We start from the raw sequence: 21,673 nt of genomic DNA on the forward strand, positions 1-21,673 counted from the left end.
TATATATATATATATATATATATATATATATATACTACCAGTTAAGACAACTTTATGCAGAGAATTATGGATGACTTTTGATATAATCCTATAAAACATATGCCATGCTCAAAATCTAGCTTCTGTCTTGAAATAACTCTACCGAATGAAGAGAACACAACTTTTTGAAACATAAAGTTGTTGATCTGAGCCACTTTTACTCATTGATTCATATGGATTCATTTGAAAGTAACTTCTAAATTCACCCTTTTTCAGCTTTTTTTCAACTGAAAAAGGCACAACAAGAGAATTGGGTCACACGGACCCAAGATGGACCCTGCATTGTAAACACCAAGGCGTTAGCCAACTGACTTCCTGAGGGCTGATACCATCTTCCTACACAAAATCACCAGCTGTAAACAAGCACTACTGAGAAACCTCCAGAGTACCTTTAAAGTGCATTCAACCAGATTTAATAAGAGAAAGTTTCTCCTGAGATGTCTGAGCCAAAACTGATCAATGACTGCCTAAAGCTGCATAGAAGGAAATTTATTGCTGAATTCAGCATCATACCCTCAAGCATCTTTTTACTTACTTAGCGTACGAACATATTATCTAGTTCATGTTAGTGCCAAGCCAAGTGTGCCATGTTGGTCTGTAAACTGCAGGTCTTTCTGAAAGAGGGACCTTCCTGTGTTGTTTTTCCTTTTCTTTCTTCAAAAGAACACAACAGGTAGATTGTCCATGTTAGTATTACAACTACATGAGTAGCCGGACTTTCCTGAGACAGGACATGATGCAAAAATAACTTGGTACAAAGTCATCTAACTGCTCTGTGCTTTTATTTAGGCATGGGCTGCTTTCCGGTCAAGATTTTTTAAAAATATTCCTGCCACTTTTCCTGCCAGAGGTTATGTCAGAAAAATTCTTAGAACGAGCAAATCTGTTCAGTTCTACTCTGAGAGAATTTTACTTTGTCCCATTTGCTGAGTCGTATATCATGATGAGATGCCAGATGACTGTATCCTTTTTATTTAAGTGTTTATTCTTATGCAATTGATAACATCATAAAGTAACCTGTAATCGGTTTGGTCAGACATTTTTCACCAATTTCTTCTCTGGTAGAGGAAAAACAGTCAAAACAACAAATCTGCCAAGCAGCTAATACCCTGACTGATAGAGCGCTTTACAGCTGCTCGCAGCTCTGATAATTGAAAATTACAAGCAACAAAGACTGACCCAGAAAGCAGGTAAAAAGTTTTTAAAATATGTGGTTTTGTGTGACTTTATCAAGATGATTTGAGTGTTCACTTCAGATCTGTATATTTTCTCCTATTTACCAAATGGTTGAACTTTAACTACAAATGGGGAGGAACACTTTTGGCTTCTTACTTTGAACTGGCACAATTTCTGGTCTGCAACTACGAAAATAATGCTCCGCCTTTATTAGCAACTTTGATTCTGACGGGCTGCGATTCATTTACTCTATCAAGCACAACACAAAAGCATACAAATGTGCAGCAGGTTCTTTGATGCAGTAAGAAGATTTAAATCCCACAAAAAATGTACAAATTACAACAATTATATCAAACAGCATCTGTCCTTAACTTTAATCTGAATCAAACTGAATAGTACGTAGTTTAAGTTTTTCATTCTAATGTATTTAGTGAACAGGAGGGGAAAAAATGGGATTTTTCTACGATTAAGCTGCAGATTACCCATCAGGGAAGATGAAGGTTTCTCCTGACTGATTCTCATCTTTAACCAATGACTGGTGCATCAAACAGAAATTTCCACTTTTTGTTGTCATCTCATAGTTGTAGCATTAAGACAAAGTTTCCACAGACTTGCTTCTCTGTGGTTTAGTCCTTAAACACAAACATCTGGCCCTTAAAGAAAACTGGGAATCACTAAGTAAAATCCCGATTATGAATCTCTACCTAGTACCTTTAAAAGGAAACAAATGAGGAGCGTCAGGTCACATAGCGGGCAGGTTGGGTATATCATGTAGTCCACAAAGAAGCTAGTAGAAGTTGATATATTGTGACTGTCCATTAAAGCCACATCTTTCCTTTTTCCCTCAGTGACTCCTCTGCCTGTTTAATTTATTTTAAAATAGTTAGCAAAAACAAACACCTACTATTAAATTATTTGACTGTAAAAAAAATGGTACTAAAAAAAGGAAGAAATAAATGAAACAATGACAGTAGCTTTGTATGACTGGAATAAACAGACTCTTTGTGCTGGTTTGTCCTTGAGCAGCAGCAATGGTTAAAAAGTACATGTTTTTTTTTTCTTATCGGTATGTGTGTCAGAGAGACTGTTTGGTTAAATATCTTCTAAAGACAGTCCACATGTCCTTGACCCTGTCACATTTGACAGATCCTCTGATACGCAGTCCTCTTCGCCCACCTCACTTAGGAATGCGCTAATATTTGCTCCATCAATCAGAGCGCGGCTGCACTTGTAATATTAAAGAATGTTTTCAGAAGGCGAGTGAGGGACATACACATGAAGCTGATGCCAAGGGCTTTGCTGTCATTCAGAAAATACACAGGTATGCACAAAATCAGTGTCTGCCTCGCGATTGCCTGTTGACTCTGTATAGCAAATTAAAGTCATCTTTACGTTTTTGCAAAGTCTCATTAACGTTATTCATCAGAGTTTTCCAGTCAGGAGCATTTTGAACTCAAAACATCCAGCAGAGGTGGAAACAATAGCATCCTTATACTGAAGTTTTACTTTTTCCCCAGTATTCTGCTTTTCTGGTTGACCTGCTCATCCATTTCTGCTGATCAGCAACCTGACTTCAAGGTTTTTCAAACCACCGCAAAGCTCACAGGCAGCCAAGAAGGCAACGGGGGAAAGGAAGAGTAAAAATCTCTGTAAATTCTCAACTCTCCAGACGCCAGAACTCACTGGCAGAGGAGCGCACACACACTTATCCGCACCACTGCTTCAGTAACTGCAGAAAGACCAGTTGTGGTGCCAGTTATTAAAATAATCGCTGGCTAAATTAAGTGTTATTAGCACACGAGTGGCATATTGAATTATTTTAATCATTCTTTTTTGAACAAAACTTCAGCCTTTTGGCGTTAAAACACACGGCAGGCTAAATGCAAAGTGTGAAGGTACAATGTTTCCATCTGAAGTGAAAAAGACTGGAGGATTGCTGCTGATATATTCTCACAAATTGTGCCGACAGAGAGTAATTTCAGCAGCTGTTGCAACCGCAATTACACCACCTCATGGTCTGTCATGCTGCCACAAAGTAGCTCAGTTCATTTCCCCTTTTTTCAGGTTAATCACTGCATATTTTCTCTGTGGAAAAGAGAAGGAGGCTTTCAGTGTAACCAAGATATGAGCATGCACAGCTGCAGAGGCAGGCATGCGAAAAACAGAGTTATGTCCCTCTGAGCTGCACCAGGAGGGTTAGAAAAATTTGTCACAGATTTGACCTCTGACACAGGAGTCTGGACTTTGTGCTTTTGTTTACCACTATCTTAAAGTGGGAGTTTAAAAAAAACTACAGAAAAGACTGGGCCACCAAAGAGGCTTTCTCTTGTCTAGAGCTCATGAATTGATACGTAAAGCACATACTGAAACCAGAATAGCCTCAATGTAAGTGTCCATCAGTCACTCATGGCTTAACTAACAGTTAACAAACCATGGCTCTCTGAAGTTTTTTTAATGAACAAATACAATAATGATGTGTTTATAATATATCTGATGGGAATGTTTTTACCATCATGTAAATTAGCGGGTGTAAATGAGCAAAGGATGAAGGAAGAAGAATCTCAAATGTTTGACATTATTTTTCTTTTTTATTATTATTGTTATTATTATTATTATTACTATTAATAATAATATTATTATTTCTACTTGATATTTTCTCTCTTCCTCAAGTTTCTTTTAGTGTCAGCATATTGTGCAACACCAATAGTTGTCATGCTGAAAAATGACGAAAGCGATGTGCAATCACATGAATAGAGTCACGCATGGCTTCTTAAACAAGAACTTTAAGTTGCTATAAGGACTTGTTTTGTATGACATTGTAAAACTATAGTAATTTATCTTTACTGCCAAAGGGAGCTTACATGATTATGCACATGATTTATTTGCCTTATACATATGATATTTCATGTTATTTATGTTCAAACTGAGCATTTAGAGGTCAGGTATGGTGATTTATGATATAAAACCACCAGCAGTTCATTATGACTGAATGTTTTACAGCTTTCTATAAAGAAGCTTTTGTAATTTCAGAGATTGCACTATTTATTATGAGCAACAACAAATTCTGACGAGAGACAAAAAAAACAGCTCTTTGTACTCAGAGCATCAACATGATGGACAATTGCTTGCATCTGAGTAAGATTAACAGAAGCACTCAAATAATTGAGGGAGATCAACTTTTGTAAAGTAATGTTACCATTAATGGTGTAATGTTATTTTATTGAGACATAGTGAACAAGTTTTTTATTATAGCAATAATCCTCACAATATACAGAGCTGGGGGAGATCATAAATTGTCAAAACACTCTGTAGCTGCATTGTTTCCTTCTGCTCACGGCAAACCTACGGTTTCTGAAGCAGCGGCAAAAATGAATGAAAAACAACATGTCGGAGGTTGGAGGAGCCAACATTTAGATTCGTGTCATTTCAGAATCGTAACGCAGTGCGGCAAACTACCCAACACTAGTTAACCTGCCTAACCCAAACTCTTAAAACTAACCTACAGCAGCAGACAGACCTGTTAGTCCAAGTCAGACTATACAATCAGACTGCTCTGTTCTGTCATTTGTGTCTGCAGGGGGAAGAAACGCTGGGAAACAGAATTACAGATGTGAAATTGGCTGTGTGACTTTAAGCCATGTGAGTGAATTGCTCAAGTGAGCACTTATCTAATGTGCAAATAGTACCTTTTTTTTTCCTTACTTTGAAAGGAAGCTTTCTCTGTGTGGCTGACAAAACCAGCTGAATGCAAGGGTAAAGTTTAAAGAGAAACTCTTGTGATTTGTACAAAACCAAAGCAAAATCTGTCAGGACCACTTGTAACAGAAGCACCCAACCTTCTTAATGGCTATGTGGCTGAAAACCCTTCAAGTAATGATGACGGCTCAAGGTTTTTGTTTTGTCTCTATTAGCTCAGCGAATGACGTCAACGGCACCTGGCAGGGATGATGAAAGCTTTTACAGTGAATTATCTGTTGATAGTTCAGACTTACTCCTCCCAAACTGAAGGAGGGATTGGGAAGGAAGTTCCTCCATAGTTTTGTGTTGACAGTCCTGCGACAGGGAAAAGGTCATTGTTTGACCTGCACAATGGAGAGGGGGTTTCAAGAGGAGGAAAAGCAGCCTGAGCCATACGGTTTGCGTTAGAAGATAAGATCATAAGGGTTAAGGCTATCTGTTAGCAAAACTCAAACTCAAGAAGAGACAGGATGCTCAAAATGCTACAAGAATCTCAGAAAGAACTCTTCTCCTTTAAATGTTAACACACATATATATGTAGATGTATATTGGAAAATATATAAATTTAAAAAATGAAGAAACCAGAACTTTAAAACTGTGTCAGATGCAGACATGGGTTGATATGAAAACCTTCAGTAAAACACTGTGGTACAACAAATACCAAGAGAAAACTTTCAAGTGAAAACCTTTTAACTTTGTGTAACCGAGTTTAGATGAGGACCAATTATTCATACTCCTGCTGAAACAATATAACAGGCTGACAAATTTCTTATTCATTGCATATATTTATCCGTACTTTAATTTTAATTGATAAAATCCCTACGTTTAGCAGTAATTGTCTTGTGCAGAACAGTAAAGTGCTTTTTTTCTGCTCTTTACAGAGAACCCCAAACATAACAACCATCAATCAGGCTGTCTGTCTGACTAAAGCCTGCAGTCAGCTGCTTAACTTCTATATTCCCAGCTTTTCATTTGTAGTTTCAAAACAGCATACCTGAATAAGTGTGATGTGTGGCGCTCCATTAGTTTCCACATCGTCACGGTCTCTCTTTTCACACCAGAATACTTCTAAACAGTGAGGGGAAAATAAAGGGGCCTTTTTTCAAACAACTGACTAGCAGGGTGCAGCAATATGTGAGGGAGACGATCTGCTGTGTCACTGTTTTATATAGTCATGGAAAATTTGTGTGAATGAACCTTACATCAAATGAAGAGTATGATGGAAAATGTCAGCAGTTTTAAAACAGTAGCTTACTAAAACCTTCGTATTTCTTGATACCAAAAACCAGCACACAACTATTCAGGACAGACACAGAGATCGACCTACCTAGCTTTATTCCACAAATGTTTACAAATTATGATATATAAATAAGTTTTAAAAATATTCATTCAAACAGAATTGATGCTCCTTTTTACATGTTTTTACTGACTTCTGACATGTGCTTGTCTCTTAATCATTAAAAGAAACTTCCTGACTCAACGAAAATCATAATTTTGAGCATGACAGATATATTGGGAACTTAAAGAGAATCAGAATCTGAATTTATGTTGTGCCTTCAAGTTATTGTGACAACTCAAATACTGTAAATATATAAATATCCAAATGTTCACAAGGTGCGAATTTGGTCGATTTTACACAATTTCTTCAATTTGTTGTATTTCTCTAAAATAACTAGATCTGACTATCTTGTAAAGAGTCTCGAGATAAAATCTGTTACAGATTTTTAACTAACTTAATTTAATTTACTACAAGAAAGTAGACACGGACCATTTAAAGGTATCAAGGCATACCAGAGTTTTAAACAGTAAGGCTGAAACTACGAAACATTCACAGCATGCTGTTTCTACGTCTGTTTAGTGATTTGTCAGAGAACATGTAGGAGGAACAATCATTTCTTCATCTCTGATATGGAGTAGCACAGGAGCCCCTCCCCTATGTGTTGCTGCACACTGCTGGTCAGCTGACCTAAAGAACGTCATTACACATTTCTCTTGATTGGCAAAGACTAAATTAGTTTTAGTTAGAAACAGTCGCTCTAGTTACTGAAACTACAGGAGAGCTCTCATGTATTTATTGCTGTTTTGAAACAGGTAAAAAAAATGTAAAAAAGTAAAATTCAGCACAATTACTGCATTACAACAAAAAAATTACTTGTTTTGTTTGCTAATATTATAACAGTGATACTGAACATGTTATTTTTGCAGTATGATGAATAATCGTTTCTCTTTTGTTCAAAAATAATGCAATTATGTCATGTCATACCTACAATTATTTTATTTGTATTGATTCCTTTTATTTTATTTTATTTTGTGAAATGCTACAATACCGAAAAACCTGGAATAAGACAGCAGTCCCTCTGAAATCTGCCTGAAAGTGATGTCAACATTCCATCTTATCAAGCAAAGCGAAATGCAAAGCTAAGATTCACATCTTTTGTCAACTTTCTGCTCATTTCCCCCAAAAGTTTGAAGTACAACATGAAAAAGGTTCAGAGGAGTCCGTCTTTTTCCTCTCCTTATCTGCTGCTGCTTTGACGTTTTGGGTGTTTATGCGATAATAGCTCGGTCTAATTACAGCCCACAAAGTAGCAGCTTGTGTCCGCTGGGACATTTTTCTCCATCCTAAGGGTCAACTGAGAGAATAAAGAAGCTTTCTGCTTAGATAGTTCTACTTCAACACATCGATGACCAAATATGGTCACATGGGAACAGCTTTAACGACCCTTACAAAGCTATTTAAAACACCTTCTCTGCAACTCTAAAGTGATTTAAACACTCTTCTTTTACAGTCTTATCCACTGCGATAAACTTCCTGCTGCAGCTCGTCAGTAACGGTTCAAAAAGCATGTGTGTGTGTGTGTGTGTGTGTTGTTTTTTTTTCTTTTCTTTACCTCCGTTTCTCTCCTTACATCCATGACTGCTGGTGACATTTTCAGATTATAATCCCGTTGCGAAGTTTAAATCCCGTTCGTCTGATAGAAACTTTTGGCTGGCTGCTCCGGATACCTGCCCTCCTCAGTAAACTCCGTCTCATGTGTTTCCAACACAAACCGATAAACGCAACGGGGAAAGAAAAAAAAAGAGAAAAGGAAAGGAAAGGAAGAAAAAAAAAACTTCCAGCCTTCCCTCTTTGCTCCCACAGCCTGCTCCAGAAAGCAGAGGCAGGACTTGTTGCTATGGGAACGGGTTGTTTGCCCCCCCAGTTTTCCTGGGATTTATCCCCCACCCCCCGCATGCTCTCCTCCTCCTTCAGACAGGCATTCAGCTCCTCTGCGCCTTGTTTATTGTTCTGCTGAGCTGAGCGGTGCGGATGAATATTCAGGAGTTGAGGGTTGATGATGGGATGAAACATGGGGTTACATTCCGCAGTCATCAGCGCACAAAGGTGTCTTTCAGTACACCAGAGGTGAGAATGTCCACTGTAGCCGTGTCCACGCTCAGGATGAGAGAATGCACCAAACATAATTTATGCTAACTGGCCTGAATTTGGAATTGAATTTCAATCTGTATGTAAAGTTTTTTTTTTGTTTTTGTTTTTTTTTTTTGGGGGGGGAGTTTATGACATTTGTTGGGATATGCAAATGTGACAAAAATGAAAGACTAATCACTAAAAATTCATGTGTAATAATCCCAGCCTTCAGTCATACAGGGTACAATTCATGCCAGAAGTGCCATTTGGTGTCGCTTTTTCTGTACCTCTGTTTCCATTGGGTTGTACTGGGTGTAAATGCTTGGTCAGGCACGTCAAGGCAGCTACATTGACTTTGATTTCTTTGTCTTGGTTACATATACATGGAATATAACCAGACCATCTGGAGAGGGAAGTTCCTCTATCCAGGCTACCGCTGCTTCAGAATGTTCAAATAATAATTAGTTAACATAATTTGAAAATGAGTCAGATTGCCCTACTGTTAGATCCACTCTACACACCCAGCATCCAGGTGAGTAAAGCTGGGTTGGAGCAGACAGAGCATCTGAATAATGTATCATGACATAAAGCACCTGTGTAAATTCTGGAGAAGCGATGCCTATTCGTTGTATAAATGGTGTCTCTAAGTTCCAAACAGCAGAACGTTTTGACTTGACTCCGCCCCCCCCCCCCCCCAAAGAAAAACAATGGCAACCTGGTTTTGTTACAATGTCAGATGTGGGGAAAAACACATCTGTCCTTCACCAAAAGCAGCATGTCTGAGTTTGCCATAGAGCCATTTTGGCAATTTTGCAGTGTTGAGTGTGCCGCTGGTGGAGAGACAGCACGTGCTGATGTCATCTGACGTTCCCTATCCAGCTGATTTTTCTGACTTTAAAGTCGGAAATTTTTACTTTTAAACGCAAATTAAACACAAAATTGCTGTCAGAACTTGGGGATTCTATTCTTCCTTAAGTCTCTAACACCGATCAACGTAATTCAGGATTATATATTTATCAATATCAAATTTCACTCTAATACTTGCCTTTTTTTTGAGTATCAGTTCTGCACATTAAGTGTTTTTTTGTTTTTTAACAATTCCTAAAGGACATTATAGTTGAGCCAAGCATTTGAAATTAAATCATCTAATAAATTTGTGGTTTTGAGTATAGGTCATTCACAAGAGCATTGAATCTCCACTATGTAATTTTTATTTTTTTAAAAACGTGTTTCTTACATATTTGTCAAAACTGTCACTATGTCGTGACTTGTGACACTTTGTTATGAAACAGATAATCTTTCTACAAGCTTAACTTCATTTTTTTTTGTTTTTTACTTATCTTAATGTCTAGTAATGCAAGAGTGCCAAATGTGTTCTAGGAGCAAAACATCTGATTAGCCTTCAAATTGTTGAACTATCTACTTAATCCACATTACTAATAAGATTCTCTTTATACATCGATGCGATGGAAAAACACCCATTTTTTTGTGATTGTGTGTTTCTGATAATCATTAACCATGATGCTTCCCGCGCAAAAGGCTGAACCTCTGAGAGAAATACAACCAGACTGAGCTCAGAGACATTCAACATACAGTCAAATAAAACATTATTACAGTTGTATGAAATAAAAACAATTATAGGTTTAACTACAGCATTAACATAGTTCTTACAAGATAAAGTTATCTCCCTTTGGAACCTTGTAAAAGTTATTAATTTTTCTCTCTGTGCCACTTTGTGTGCTTCTCCAGATAAGATCTCTCTGCATCATGTACAAACTGTGCCATTAATCTAAAAGGTTCGCAAATTTGTTTTACTGCTGTCATTTAAAGTTTAAAACTGTCTATATGCTCGTCTTACTTACATTTCTTGCTACAATGATTGTTTCTTTGATGGTCAATGATCCAGACCAGAGACATCAAAAGATCAAGCTTTTGTGTTTTTTTGACAATACTCTACTTTGCAATTGTTTTATATTTTCAGTTCATCAGATTTACCAAAGAATATTACCAATCTAAATATTGTTTTCTAGATAAAGGTCAAATACCGTCATCATCTCACCAAATATGGCAAAATGTCACAGGTATATAACTCCATGGCTACAAATACATTTTACTTCACGCGATTTTTTTCTTGTATAAGTCTGTTTTTACAAATGTAAAATGCTAAAACAAAATTTCTAGTTTACATCCTTTGAAACATTTGACGAATAAGCACGGTGTCCAAGAACTTTTCTCTCAGTCCTCAGTATATTAACGACAAAGGAAACAGGTGTGTCTGAGCGCCTGCGCTTTACGTCCACTGCAGTGTCCCACAGTGCAGCTGCACTGGGCCCCAGAGGGCCCCTCGGAGTGTGTGCACACGTGCAAACAAAGGCTCAAATCTGCCAGTCATCTTAATACAGGGAGCTTAAATACTTAATTCAGATGCAGCATTGAAGCATTTCCCTTCAAGTCAATGTAAATAATAAGACTGCTGTTTTATTATTTGCTGTAAATTTGCACTCTTTTGAGATGAGCCAAATGTCTGAAATGGTGTAAAGTTGAATAATACACTTTTTTTTTTTACAAGGAATTTAACTGTTATCCACCAAACTCTCTCTCTCTCTACCCAGTGAATAAAACCACATAAATCTAAATAATAAAATGCTCATATATTTTTCAAAGCTTTAAATCAAAACATACGAGGCAACACAAGAAAGCCGCATGAATTTCAAAAATCCTTAGTCTGCTGCTCAGTGATTAAAATGGTCTGAATCTTTCAAAGCATTTGGACCAAAACAAGATATTTCTGCAAAGTATATCGGCATTCACTGAGATCCCTTTAATTAATGAGATCCTGTTTTCATTTTGACTCAGATTTTTATTTTTTATTTTTTAATGAATGAAGCTTTTTCATTTTTGTTTCAACCACAGCGAAAGACTGACAGCCTGTCCACTATCAAAAATACTATCAAAAAGCAAAAACAACCATAATGTGAAGCTTCGGTCTTTTGGGCAAAGGCAGGAGTGTCTTGTCATCCTACAAGCCTGCAAAGATAGAGGAAGTCACAAAAACACAGACATTCGTGGCGGTGGTGATGGGGTTTGTTACGTCGAGTCAGCAGGAAGCATTTCTCAGAGACCCCATCAAAACCTTTCAAGGTCTCGTAAAGCCCTTCTTTCCTGAAAACACTTCAAATCTCACCGTCTGAGCACAAAAGGCTGAGCGACTGGCTTCTATTTGTGGGTATGTTTTACCAGTACTCGGCTTCATTGTTACATTGATCGCCGAGCCATCTGGACTTCTCATTAAAAACCACATCCTCGACTTCCATTATACTGGAGCATCAAAGCCTGAACTTACACTCATAAGTGAAATTCTTTCACCGAGCATCCAAAAACAACATATTGTTTTTTCTACCCAACGGGAATCATCAAAGTACTCTTAAACGTGTTATGGCATTCGCTGTTTAACACACAGGCATGTCTGGTGCAGCTTCGGATTGGTTTGCTTCCTCTTTATTTTTTAGAAGTATTCCGATGCAAAATAAAACTTTAAAACATGTTTGGTTACAGTTCGATTTGAAGTTCTAGATGTTTATTTTAGCTTTCCCCCACCCCACTATATCATTGTTTAGGATTGTTTGGTGATGTCACGTATCACTGCTATGCTGCTGACATTCAGCTTCTCATTGCTTTTAAAATGTCAACGTGCTGCAAATGTGTCAGTGTTAAAGAACTGAGCAGACATTTAATGTTAATTTATCATTTTTACAACATAGAGAAAGGGATTTTTGTTGCTATTTTTATCAGTAGAGGATTATTGCTGCTGAGCTCTGTTACATCCAGTGTTGTGATTTCCACTCACTTAGATGTAATTCTTTGCCTACTTGCCTTATTTAAACTCCGACTTGCTTGCAGAATAATGTTCTGGTTTGGACATTTACAGTATCTCTGATCTTCTGCTACTATATGCCATGACTGGGATCCCGAGGATAACTGGTCAGTTAAGACTAGAAATGAAACATGACTGAGCCTCGGCATTTGCAGCCCAAATGCTCTGAAACTCTGGAATATCCAAACTTATTCAGGAAGTAGCAAAAATGCTATGGGTATTGAAGTAGTACTGTTGATTTGATTTCACTTTTTTTAATAGTTTATCTTAGTTTTTCTTGCTAGGGTAATGAAAACATAAAATGTTACAGAAAATGTTACATATTCATGAGTGTTTTGCAACCAACAAAATTCATCCCTGATATTTTAGCTTCTGGACAAGTTTAAAGAAGCCAAAGTCCATTTTATTCCCCAATAATATCATTCATGATTCAGTTCCGTTTCTTTTGCCATCTAAGCTCAGTAACACATGTCAGAAACAGGTCCGAGGCAGCTCTTTGACTTCATGATTAAGTTGACATATTTTGTCAACGCTGAGAGAGAGAAGACGCAACTTGTGGATTGAAGACATCTCCTCCTCTTTAAAACTACAGCTATCAGCTGGAAGTGCCTTATGCAGAGCAGCTGCCTCCACAAGAAGGCAACCAGCTGTTTTCTTTTTATATTCTGACTGAATGCACTGCAGGAAAAGTGCTGCCATTTCTGCTTTGTGCTTGTTCAGAGACAATAATGTGGGCTGTTTTGATTATTAACAGACCTCATTTGGCACTTGATGGCCTACAGTGGAATCTGCTTTCAGGGTTATCCATCTAGCCATCTGTCACCACTTGGCACATGCTAATTTAAAATAAAACTCACCCACACATTCGTCCTAGTGCGCAAGCATAGACAGGGACAGATATCTGCTTTAGATGCAGCTGGATTTATATCCATTTATTCTGCTTCAAAATGTTCGGCTTCAGTACCAGTTAATAAATCAGAGGGAAAAACATACACGTCAAAGAAAATAATGAAATAAGATATTGGTAGTAAAACTCTTAAAAGAGCACTTTTTTAAAAGCTGCTTGATTAAGCATGCATTAGTCTGACTGACAAATAATAATGTGTTTCTATTTTTATTTTTATTTTTTAATTCTCTGACTAGCTGGAGTTCCTACCTTGTATACAAAGACCTGCATTTAGCATTTGGCATGTTTCTCAATATCTCCCAGACGTCACAACACCAATCCGGAAATGATTGAAAACAACCTTATAGATTAATGCACATAATGAATAAATGTGTTTCCTCCAGACCTGACAAAACAGGAGTCTTTCTTGCATATTTAATTGAATCTTAACCCTTGTGCGTGCGAGAACCGAGGCAAACGTAGAAGACTGTGGAAAATGATACAAGTTTTACGTGAGTGGGGTCGGTTGGACCCTATTTCTGGACACAAGGGTTAAGACAATAGCATGGTTTGAACTTACTGTGAGGACAATGTACTGGGGTGATGTAAATCAGTGTGTGTGTGTGTGTGGGGGGGGCTGTATAAGTTACAGTTTCCAAACTGACTCACAGGGGGGGGAATCGATCTGTGGTTTGTTGTGGCATGAAGTCAAACTAAACACAAACGAGAGCAGAGCAGAGGCCATCGATTACTGCCTGTTTCGCATTCAAAGCCCTTGACTGCCCCCTGTAGGTTGAACGTGACAATTGCATGACAAAAGCTTAGAAACTATTTTTCCAACAAAAACCATCATCAACAAGAGGAGAACAGACAGCACCGACCAAAGTCAGTAACTGTGACTTCGGTCATAGTTTAAGGTGATAAAAGGTATATAATCACGGTCAAAAGATATACGGTTATTTTGTGTGTCTTTTTTTTTATAAACAACAAAACTTTAGTAAACTTTCTTAAGAATAGATGATTCCGTTAGATTTCTCCCTAAGCAGCCTTTATGGAACAAACAAAAAAAGACACGTACCCGTGTTTCTGTGTTGTTGCGATGTTTGCCTAATAATCCATTCTTCATCAAAGGTGTGTGGCTTTCTGTCTTCTTGCAGCTTGAAAACTGATTTGCTTTTGTGTTTTTTTTTTCTGCTGGAAAAACGACCTTCTCCGTCTATAACTGCATCCAATGAGTGAGAGGAGGGGGAAAACAGGGAAAAGCGGACTGCACAGGAAACGATGACGCAGCTGGATGGAAATCACTTTTTTAAAAATGAAAAGAAGATGGTTGCAGTTTTCTCAGAGATCAAAACTCTCCAATCACGGACTTTTCGTTTACGTGTCTGGGAGATTTTGAGTCCACACACACACACACACACACACACACACACACACACACACACACACACACACACACACACACACACACACACACACACACATAATTTTTGTTCAGCTGTGCCAGAACTTAAAATGGTAGAATATAGGAAAAACAGAATGGGATAAAAAGCAGAATCAATCATATATAAAAGTAAAACGAGATAAAGATGTTTTTTGTTTACATGTGTTGGGATTTGTTTTTCACTCAAACTAGATTCAGAGCACAAAAGACACTAAGTGAGTTTTCTTTAAACCACAAAAGTGGCCAAACCCTTTAGTCAGCAAAAGTAGTTGTGTTTTGTAAATGTGGCAGCTTATTTTATTTTTATTTTTTCTAATTACTACGAGAGAGCCAGGTGTGCTTAATTTTGTTTTCTTTTTACATGTGTGCATTAATTACTTCTAACAAGTGTGTACCCATCATTACTTTGCATTCTGATGGCTTCCCTTGTTGGAAAATTGCACCTGAAAACTTTGCACCTGAGGGAACCTGAGGGAACAGTTTTCAGAGGTATTAGGTCCTCTTGTGGGGAAGATTGGGGACCAAAACCATCCCCTACTGAGAAGTTTGCCACCAGTGCAGAACTTGCTTCATGAAAGCATCAGGTGGGGATGAGTGTGTCAGTCCCAACATTTAAGTGGAAAACATTTTTGACAACAACCTTAGGGTAAGACAGGCAGCGAAGAATTCGTTTTTATTCAAGAGTAACTCAAGTGGGGTCATAATCCTGCGAGAAGTGCAAGAATGAACAGCAGAAGAGTTGTGTAACGGCACTTCCTCTGATGAGTCCTTTCAGATCTGAGGGACATCTGGAAAATCATTTGTCTTGGAGAAACATAGAGAGCTACCTTTGTTGTGCCGGTTTTAAAGCATCCTGATAAAATCCACGAGTGTTGTTCTGTCCAAGAACCCTGCCATTAATAAAGATTGGGATCAATCTGTCCTTGAAGAGCAATCATCCAGACACAGCTAGATAATCTGTGTTCTTTCCGGCATGATGGAGCGCATTGTCAAAACAAAACTGATTGCAAAGTGGGTCAAAGATCAGAACACTGAAATCTTGGACCCATGGCAAGAAAATTCCCAGATTTTAAAAAACTTAGCCTGTGTTCAGTTCTCAGAAAGTCGGATAAGAAAAATCTAAGCGCTAGACAAGAACGTATCACCGTAAGTCAGGATGTGATAAGACATCAGGATCTAAAATAGCAAAATAAAGCTTTAAGAAAATTGCCAAACTGAATAATTATGAAAAGATATTTTAAAAAATCTTGACACCAAATTTTTGTGCAACATTTGTGTTGCCTATAAAACAACATTCAGTATGGTTTAGTTGAATAATTCGTTCGGACCCCTTAATATGCTGCCTAATGTTTTTCTTGACAAATTATGAGTAATTGCTGTTTAAGCCCAAACTCCAGCTTTGGTCAAGATCTGAACAAAAAACAGTCTTTACCTTTATGTTGGAGCTGGAAAGCTGTTATAAATGCTGTGGAACAGGATTAAACTTTCCAACACATATCTAAATTGTAATGTAATGTACTTTAATTTGTATAGTATATTTTATAGTGGTAAAAAAAAAAAAAAAAAAAACTCACATAAAATTTTAAACAATGTAATCAATTAAATAAGAAGTCAATCACTGGATGTCCTTGAGGTGTGTTATTTAATGAGTTTTATTTACAATATACCCAAGTGAAATTTTCCTTTTTTAAATTATAGAATTGAGGGTTTAAAATTTAATTTAAAATTTTAACACGAGTAGATGAGTTCTTCATTAGATAAATTATTCTCTTTAAATACATATTTAATTGATTTAATTGGCATAGGCAGCACACGTTAGCTAATATTTAGAGACAGGGCTACTTTTCATATATTCCTGAACAAATGTTTAAATAAAAGCAGAGCATAAGCTTATTAAGCCACAGAAAGAAAACTATTGTGAAGCAAAATCTTGTTCTGAAATAATCCGTTTTCATTTTGCATAATCAAATGTTGACAAAGAGATGAAAGACTGCAGAAATCTGAGGCATGAAAATGTTTTTCATCAGCTTAAAGGTGTTAGAAATCATTGTTGTTCTAGGATAAGCATTTTTCAGCTCTGTATCCATGGTAGCCACACTAAAACCTATCTGTAGATTAAACAATATCACACAGAATAGTAGATAAAAACCAAGAAAAACAAGCCAGATATTTAACATAAATTTATTTTAAAGTCAAAGGTTACACATAAACAATAGTTAAGAACACTTCCGTGGGTCGCCCTCCGTCCGGTGCTTGTATATCCACTTTTAGGACCATCTCCGCCACCCAAACTTTATACAAAATGAACTTCATAGGTCTGAGTGCAACTCCACCCTGCCGCATCCACACAGCCTCTGACAACAAGGATTTCATTAGGGATCAGAAGCTAAACCAATCACAAAGTATATCAAAGCCTATTCAGTAAATACATTACACAAAGACGGCACGGACTTCATGAGGGCCAGAATCAGTAACACAGCTATGTTAACGATAATGTCACTATCGAATTCTGCAGAGTTCAATTACACCAAGTCCAAATATTAGATTTCATGTATGCAAGAAACATTTCACCATTTGTAAGACATTAAACTGGTAGGACAAACGGATAGAGAAATACTTATAAAAAAGAGCCATTACAAAACATGCTTTCCCAAAGAAGGTTGAAAACTCAGATACGCCACACTCGTTCAGTTCCTCTGCAATGAGATGAGTTGTTTTATGTCGTGTTAAAGTTCTATGGTGCAAATACTGACCACTGATTGATCCAGTTGTTGACATTGAGCTTGTAAACCTGAATGAGGAGTGTTGGAGTGCTTGAGACAGACAACTCCAACTTGAATTTGAGTCGCAGAGTAATTTATTTATTCTTGTTCGTTTGAGCATGTGCAAAATCAAAAGCCATTGTAATTTTTCTATAGACTAAACAACAGCTCCCGGTGACCTCTGCTTCAAAGATCCACATTTCTGTACCATGTTCACGTCAAAACCAAAGCCATAAATAAGAGTACAGCCAAATTAATCTGGGGTCTCTTTCACAGTGTGTTTTTTTTTTCTTCAGACTGTTTGTCCTGTTTCACCTCCACCAACAGCTCAGAAAGCCGTTTAACTGAGAACAACATGGCGGTCGAACACAGACTTCCTCTGTTCCTGGACTTGCCTCCGCCAGCGCTGCTGGGCGTGCTCCACTTTGTTTAGCATATTGGATCGGGAGTGTGAATGGGACAGGACATTGTGAGCATTGGCAAAAGGTTGCTGGTCCTGAAAATGTGAAAAAACAGGTCGGTTAGGAGTCAAACAAAAAGAAAACGAGACTGTTCTTAAAAAAAAAGAACAGAAGAAAAAAAAGCTTGCAAGGCAAGAAAGAAAAATGCATGTTGGATAAGAGTCTGGCAGCATCTTAGAACCAAGAGTTGAGTAAACTTCACAAGTTTAATCTTTCCTATGTATTGAATTTCACAACAGTCCTACTTTAGTCCTGTTTGTTAGTAATTTGGTTGTTCTTTTTCGCTTCCTGCTTGTTGCAGTGAAGGAAAAGAGCGCTGTGTAGTAAATGTTAGTTCAGAGGGGGAAAAAACTGTTAACCCAAACATTTAGATAAACTTCACAAGAGTTTTGTTGTTAAAAAAAAGTTGCATCGAGCTCAGTACTTAGAACTGACACAAATGTGTGCCCAACTCATGTTTTATGAAAATGTTAACATTTTGTTAAAAGCACTCTCATATAAAACGTCTTGTGTGAACTTTGTCAAATCACGGCATGATCAAAAAGCAGCTGTAGCTCCACCTCTACCCTCAGGGAAAGGCAGCGACATATTTCCTCTGTTAATATCTAAACATTCAGTCAGACCAAAGGAGGCCAAACTGATTACTTTTATCCTCTGTTCAAGTAAGTATTCTGGGCTTTTTCACGTGGAGTAATAGGAATGTCAGAAGCAAGATTACCGTTTGTTTTATGTTTGCATGTGCTCTAATTATACGACGCCGTAAAAGCCAACATTGCTGGAGGCTGATTAAACCATGTGCCTTTCCTTATTTTTCCCATATTTATAATCCAGTTACACAAAAGTATATTAGAATGCCACAATGAAAAACAGAATCGATTTTAACTTAATTTCTGTTCCTTGAAGCATTAGTCATGTTCGTACACTGCCAGCTCGCTTGACTCTCTTTTGAAGTTCGATCTGATCCATTTGGAAGAGTGCCTTTGTGTTCTGTACAGTTAAAATGGAGAAACAATACCTCCAACATATATTAATGAGGCCCTGCAGCACTCAGTCCAGGCCTTGCATTTCACAATCAGTGAACAAGATATCTAAAGTGAACAGTACGCAAATGTCCTAACTACCATTTTCTGTCTGTAAGTGTTGTTTACAGTATTTTTCAAAGATTCAGTCCCTCCGAGAAGTTGCGATCGCAACTATTAATGCAAATTCACTCATCATTATCAAATTTTGCTCAGGCTTGTTATTATTACCAGCCAACTTTTCCACAAATCTGATCAATCACTTTAACGTCTTCTGTATTTCCTTCTTTTCCAACCAATCACTTCACTCGGCTGAATCCCCACAATCCCCTTCTGATTTAACTTTCGATTTTGTTGCATGTCTTTAAAGCTGAACCTGCTAGATGAAACCATGCATGATGCTAAACAATAACATATCCCTTTTTCTTTTTTGGTGAAAAAACATTTCGAGATGTTCTGTAGGATTTACTTATAAATGTATACAGTGAATGTTAATTTGGTGTTTTTGTGAACAGAATGTGGACAATGCCTTCTTACTACACTGTATTTGCTTGTGATTGTGGTTGCTAATGTATTATGAAGTTGCTGCTTTAAACATCTGCTGAGTTGGCTGTAGATTCGCTAAGTACCCAGTGTCATATTTCAGTGGGGGTTTTTTCTAAAGGATATTACCCAGAAGGAGTCTGCAGTACCATGAAGTAATGAAGTAGTATTGCAACACACAGACTAGTGAAACTGTTAATTTTTACCCACAATGGAGGGCTACCATGTGATGTTTTGTGCAACGAGGACCTCTTTACTAACATATAAAAAGTCTGACAACACCGACAGAGTTCAGAGTCAGAGCAATGCAACACAGGGAATTGTCTGTTTCTTTAAAAGAAACACATACCCCGACAACATCATCGTCACTTTGGATTAGCTGAGAGTGTCCAAACAGTCGCCTCTTCAACATGGGCTCCAGGAGAGTCAGGTAGACCATGTAGAGCAGCAGCAGGCCCAGAATGGAAAGATAAATTATGATGGTAACCTAAACATGGAGAGCAACCATTGGATGAATGCATTCAATATGAAAATATGATTCAATTACTAGAAGGGAAAAATGTTAATGAATGTTATGTACCCATTGAATGACAACAAAAAGAGATTAATGTTAAGCAGGGGGGAAATAATGATATTGCCGCAAAGATTAAAGTAACTAAACTAAGCAAATATTGCTAATAACTACAACAAGTTAGAAAATTACAAACGTCAGAGAAGAATTACAGCAAAACCCCACAAACTGTGATTAAAGGACACCAGCGCTACACTAAGAAACAATATTTCTGTCAAACAGTAACTCTAAACCTTGGGCTTTAACAATCTATAGTGTTATGTTTTGCTAGTTATTTTTTTTAAACTCGTGAATCATTTTTTTTACATCTGCTAGGTATTTATAAGGACAGGAGGGAGCTGGTGCCCATCTCCATGGGTCAATGGGTGAGAGGTGGGGACAGCTCAGTTCATCACAGAGCCAACAAACACACACACATAGGCAATCAAGGTTTTTCCAAAGTGAATGTACCTTAATAGTCCCCGAGCTTCTTTCTTCATATTTACACTCACAGCGCAAACAGTAGGCCTCAACATCTTTGCCATCCACTGGCATCGGTTCCACCACATGAAGACAGTTACTGATAAGAGAACAGCATTGATAGGCTGTTATTAAGATTAAAATAACTTATTATCAGTAAGATATAGTAGGGTTTCTAAACACACCAGTCTTTGAGGGAGACATTTTGCTTGTAAATCTGTCCTTCCACTTCTCTGTAGGGTGGGCAGATGCATTTACAGCGGATGTCTTCTGAATTCTGCATCAAAAGAAAAGTTTTGGTTTACTGTGATGAGTTGTCATAATTTCATTTTGCTGCCAAGGACACATAATGCAGTTCAGATTATGAAGTGCACCAATGATCATAAACAAGGTTTTCTAGAGTTTTAAGACACCAGAGGCGTCTCAAAACTTTATTTTGATATGCCATTCTTACTATTCATTAAACTTTACAACATAAATTCGATTATTAGAATGATTACATACAGATATGAATTTCCTAGTGCAGTGAAGTTAGATTTACAGAAGGTAAATTGTATCTTTGTATCTTAATGTAATTTCTATTAGCATGTCTGTCCTACTTTCTTCACGATCCTATTGAAGAAATCTGCGTGGAAATGTAGAAAAGCCTCAATACATATTTACACTASTTTAGTCCTATCTGAGTTTTAAAAACAGAGACAAGGAATGTTTCAGAAATCTGCGTGGAAATGTAGAAAAGCCTCAATACATATTTACACTATTATAGTCCTATCTGAGTTTTAAAAACAGAGACAAGGAATGTTTCAGAAAGAAGATTTCAGCTTCACTGAACCACCATCACCATTTTCTGTCAACAGCCAGCTAACCAGGCTATCAGTAGCCTTACCTTTGCCGACACCTGACTGAGTAGAACAAAACACGCCAAACAGAAAGCCTCGACACCGAACAGGAACTTCATCTTTTCGGACCAGTCTCGGAAAGACTCCTTTGAAAATATCAGTCAATTAACTGCTACCAGAGTCCGCACAGCAACGACAAATACAACCTAGAAAGAGACGCCGTTAGCCATCGAGCTAAACCGAGCTCCTCCGTCAGCTGACTCCACTTCCGCACTTAGTCACGTGACCAGACAGGTCAACAACGATAAGGGCTGCGTCATCAAAATGGGATGGTAAAATGGGATGGTATTTCTTTTCTCCAGAATTTGCTCTACTTTTATGGAAAGCCATTTCAGCCGACATTACTTTAACCTCTTTTGCAATTATAGTAACTATATGCACACGCATTTCTCT

The 21,673-nt window shown here is 37.6% G+C and overlaps 2 protein-coding genes across 3 annotated transcripts in view; both read right to left on the bottom strand.

The window, feature by feature from the left end:
- The window catches only part of dennd2b (DENN domain containing 2B), a 58,094-nt gene extending 43,749 nt beyond the window's left edge, over window positions 1–14,345 (bottom strand). Inside the window, exon 1 of one of the 2 annotated variants that reach the window (XM_008405249.2) lies at window positions 14,201–14,345. The gene's annotated coding sequence lies outside the window, so the exon portion shown is untranslated. Of the gene's footprint in view, window positions 1–7,844; window positions 8,129–14,200 lie in introns of those variants that run through there. The other variant, XM_008405248.2, reaches the window with a different exon arrangement.
- Window positions 14,346–16,731: 2,386 nt separating this feature from the next.
- tmem9b (TMEM9 domain family, member B) lies at window positions 16,732–21,508 on the bottom strand. Its single transcript, XM_008405256.2, has 5 exons — window positions 21,268–21,508; window positions 20,567–20,658; window positions 20,373–20,481; window positions 19,701–19,838; window positions 16,732–17,824 (listed from the first exon to the last, which is right to left on the bottom strand). Exons 1-5 carry the CDS (start codon window positions 21,337–21,339, stop codon window positions 17,669–17,671), a joined length of 567 nt encoding a protein of 188 aa, XP_008403478.1. The 5' UTR covers window positions 21,340–21,508; the 3' UTR covers window positions 16,732–17,668.
- Between the last annotated feature and the right edge of the window lie 165 nt (window positions 21,509–21,673).

The sequence above is a fragment of the Poecilia reticulata genome, linkage group LG3, assembly GCF_000633615.1.
Source record: "Poecilia reticulata strain Guanapo linkage group LG3, Guppy_female_1.0+MT, whole genome shotgun sequence".
Classification (NCBI taxonomy): Eukaryota; Metazoa; Chordata; class Actinopteri; order Cyprinodontiformes; family Poeciliidae; genus Poecilia; species Poecilia reticulata.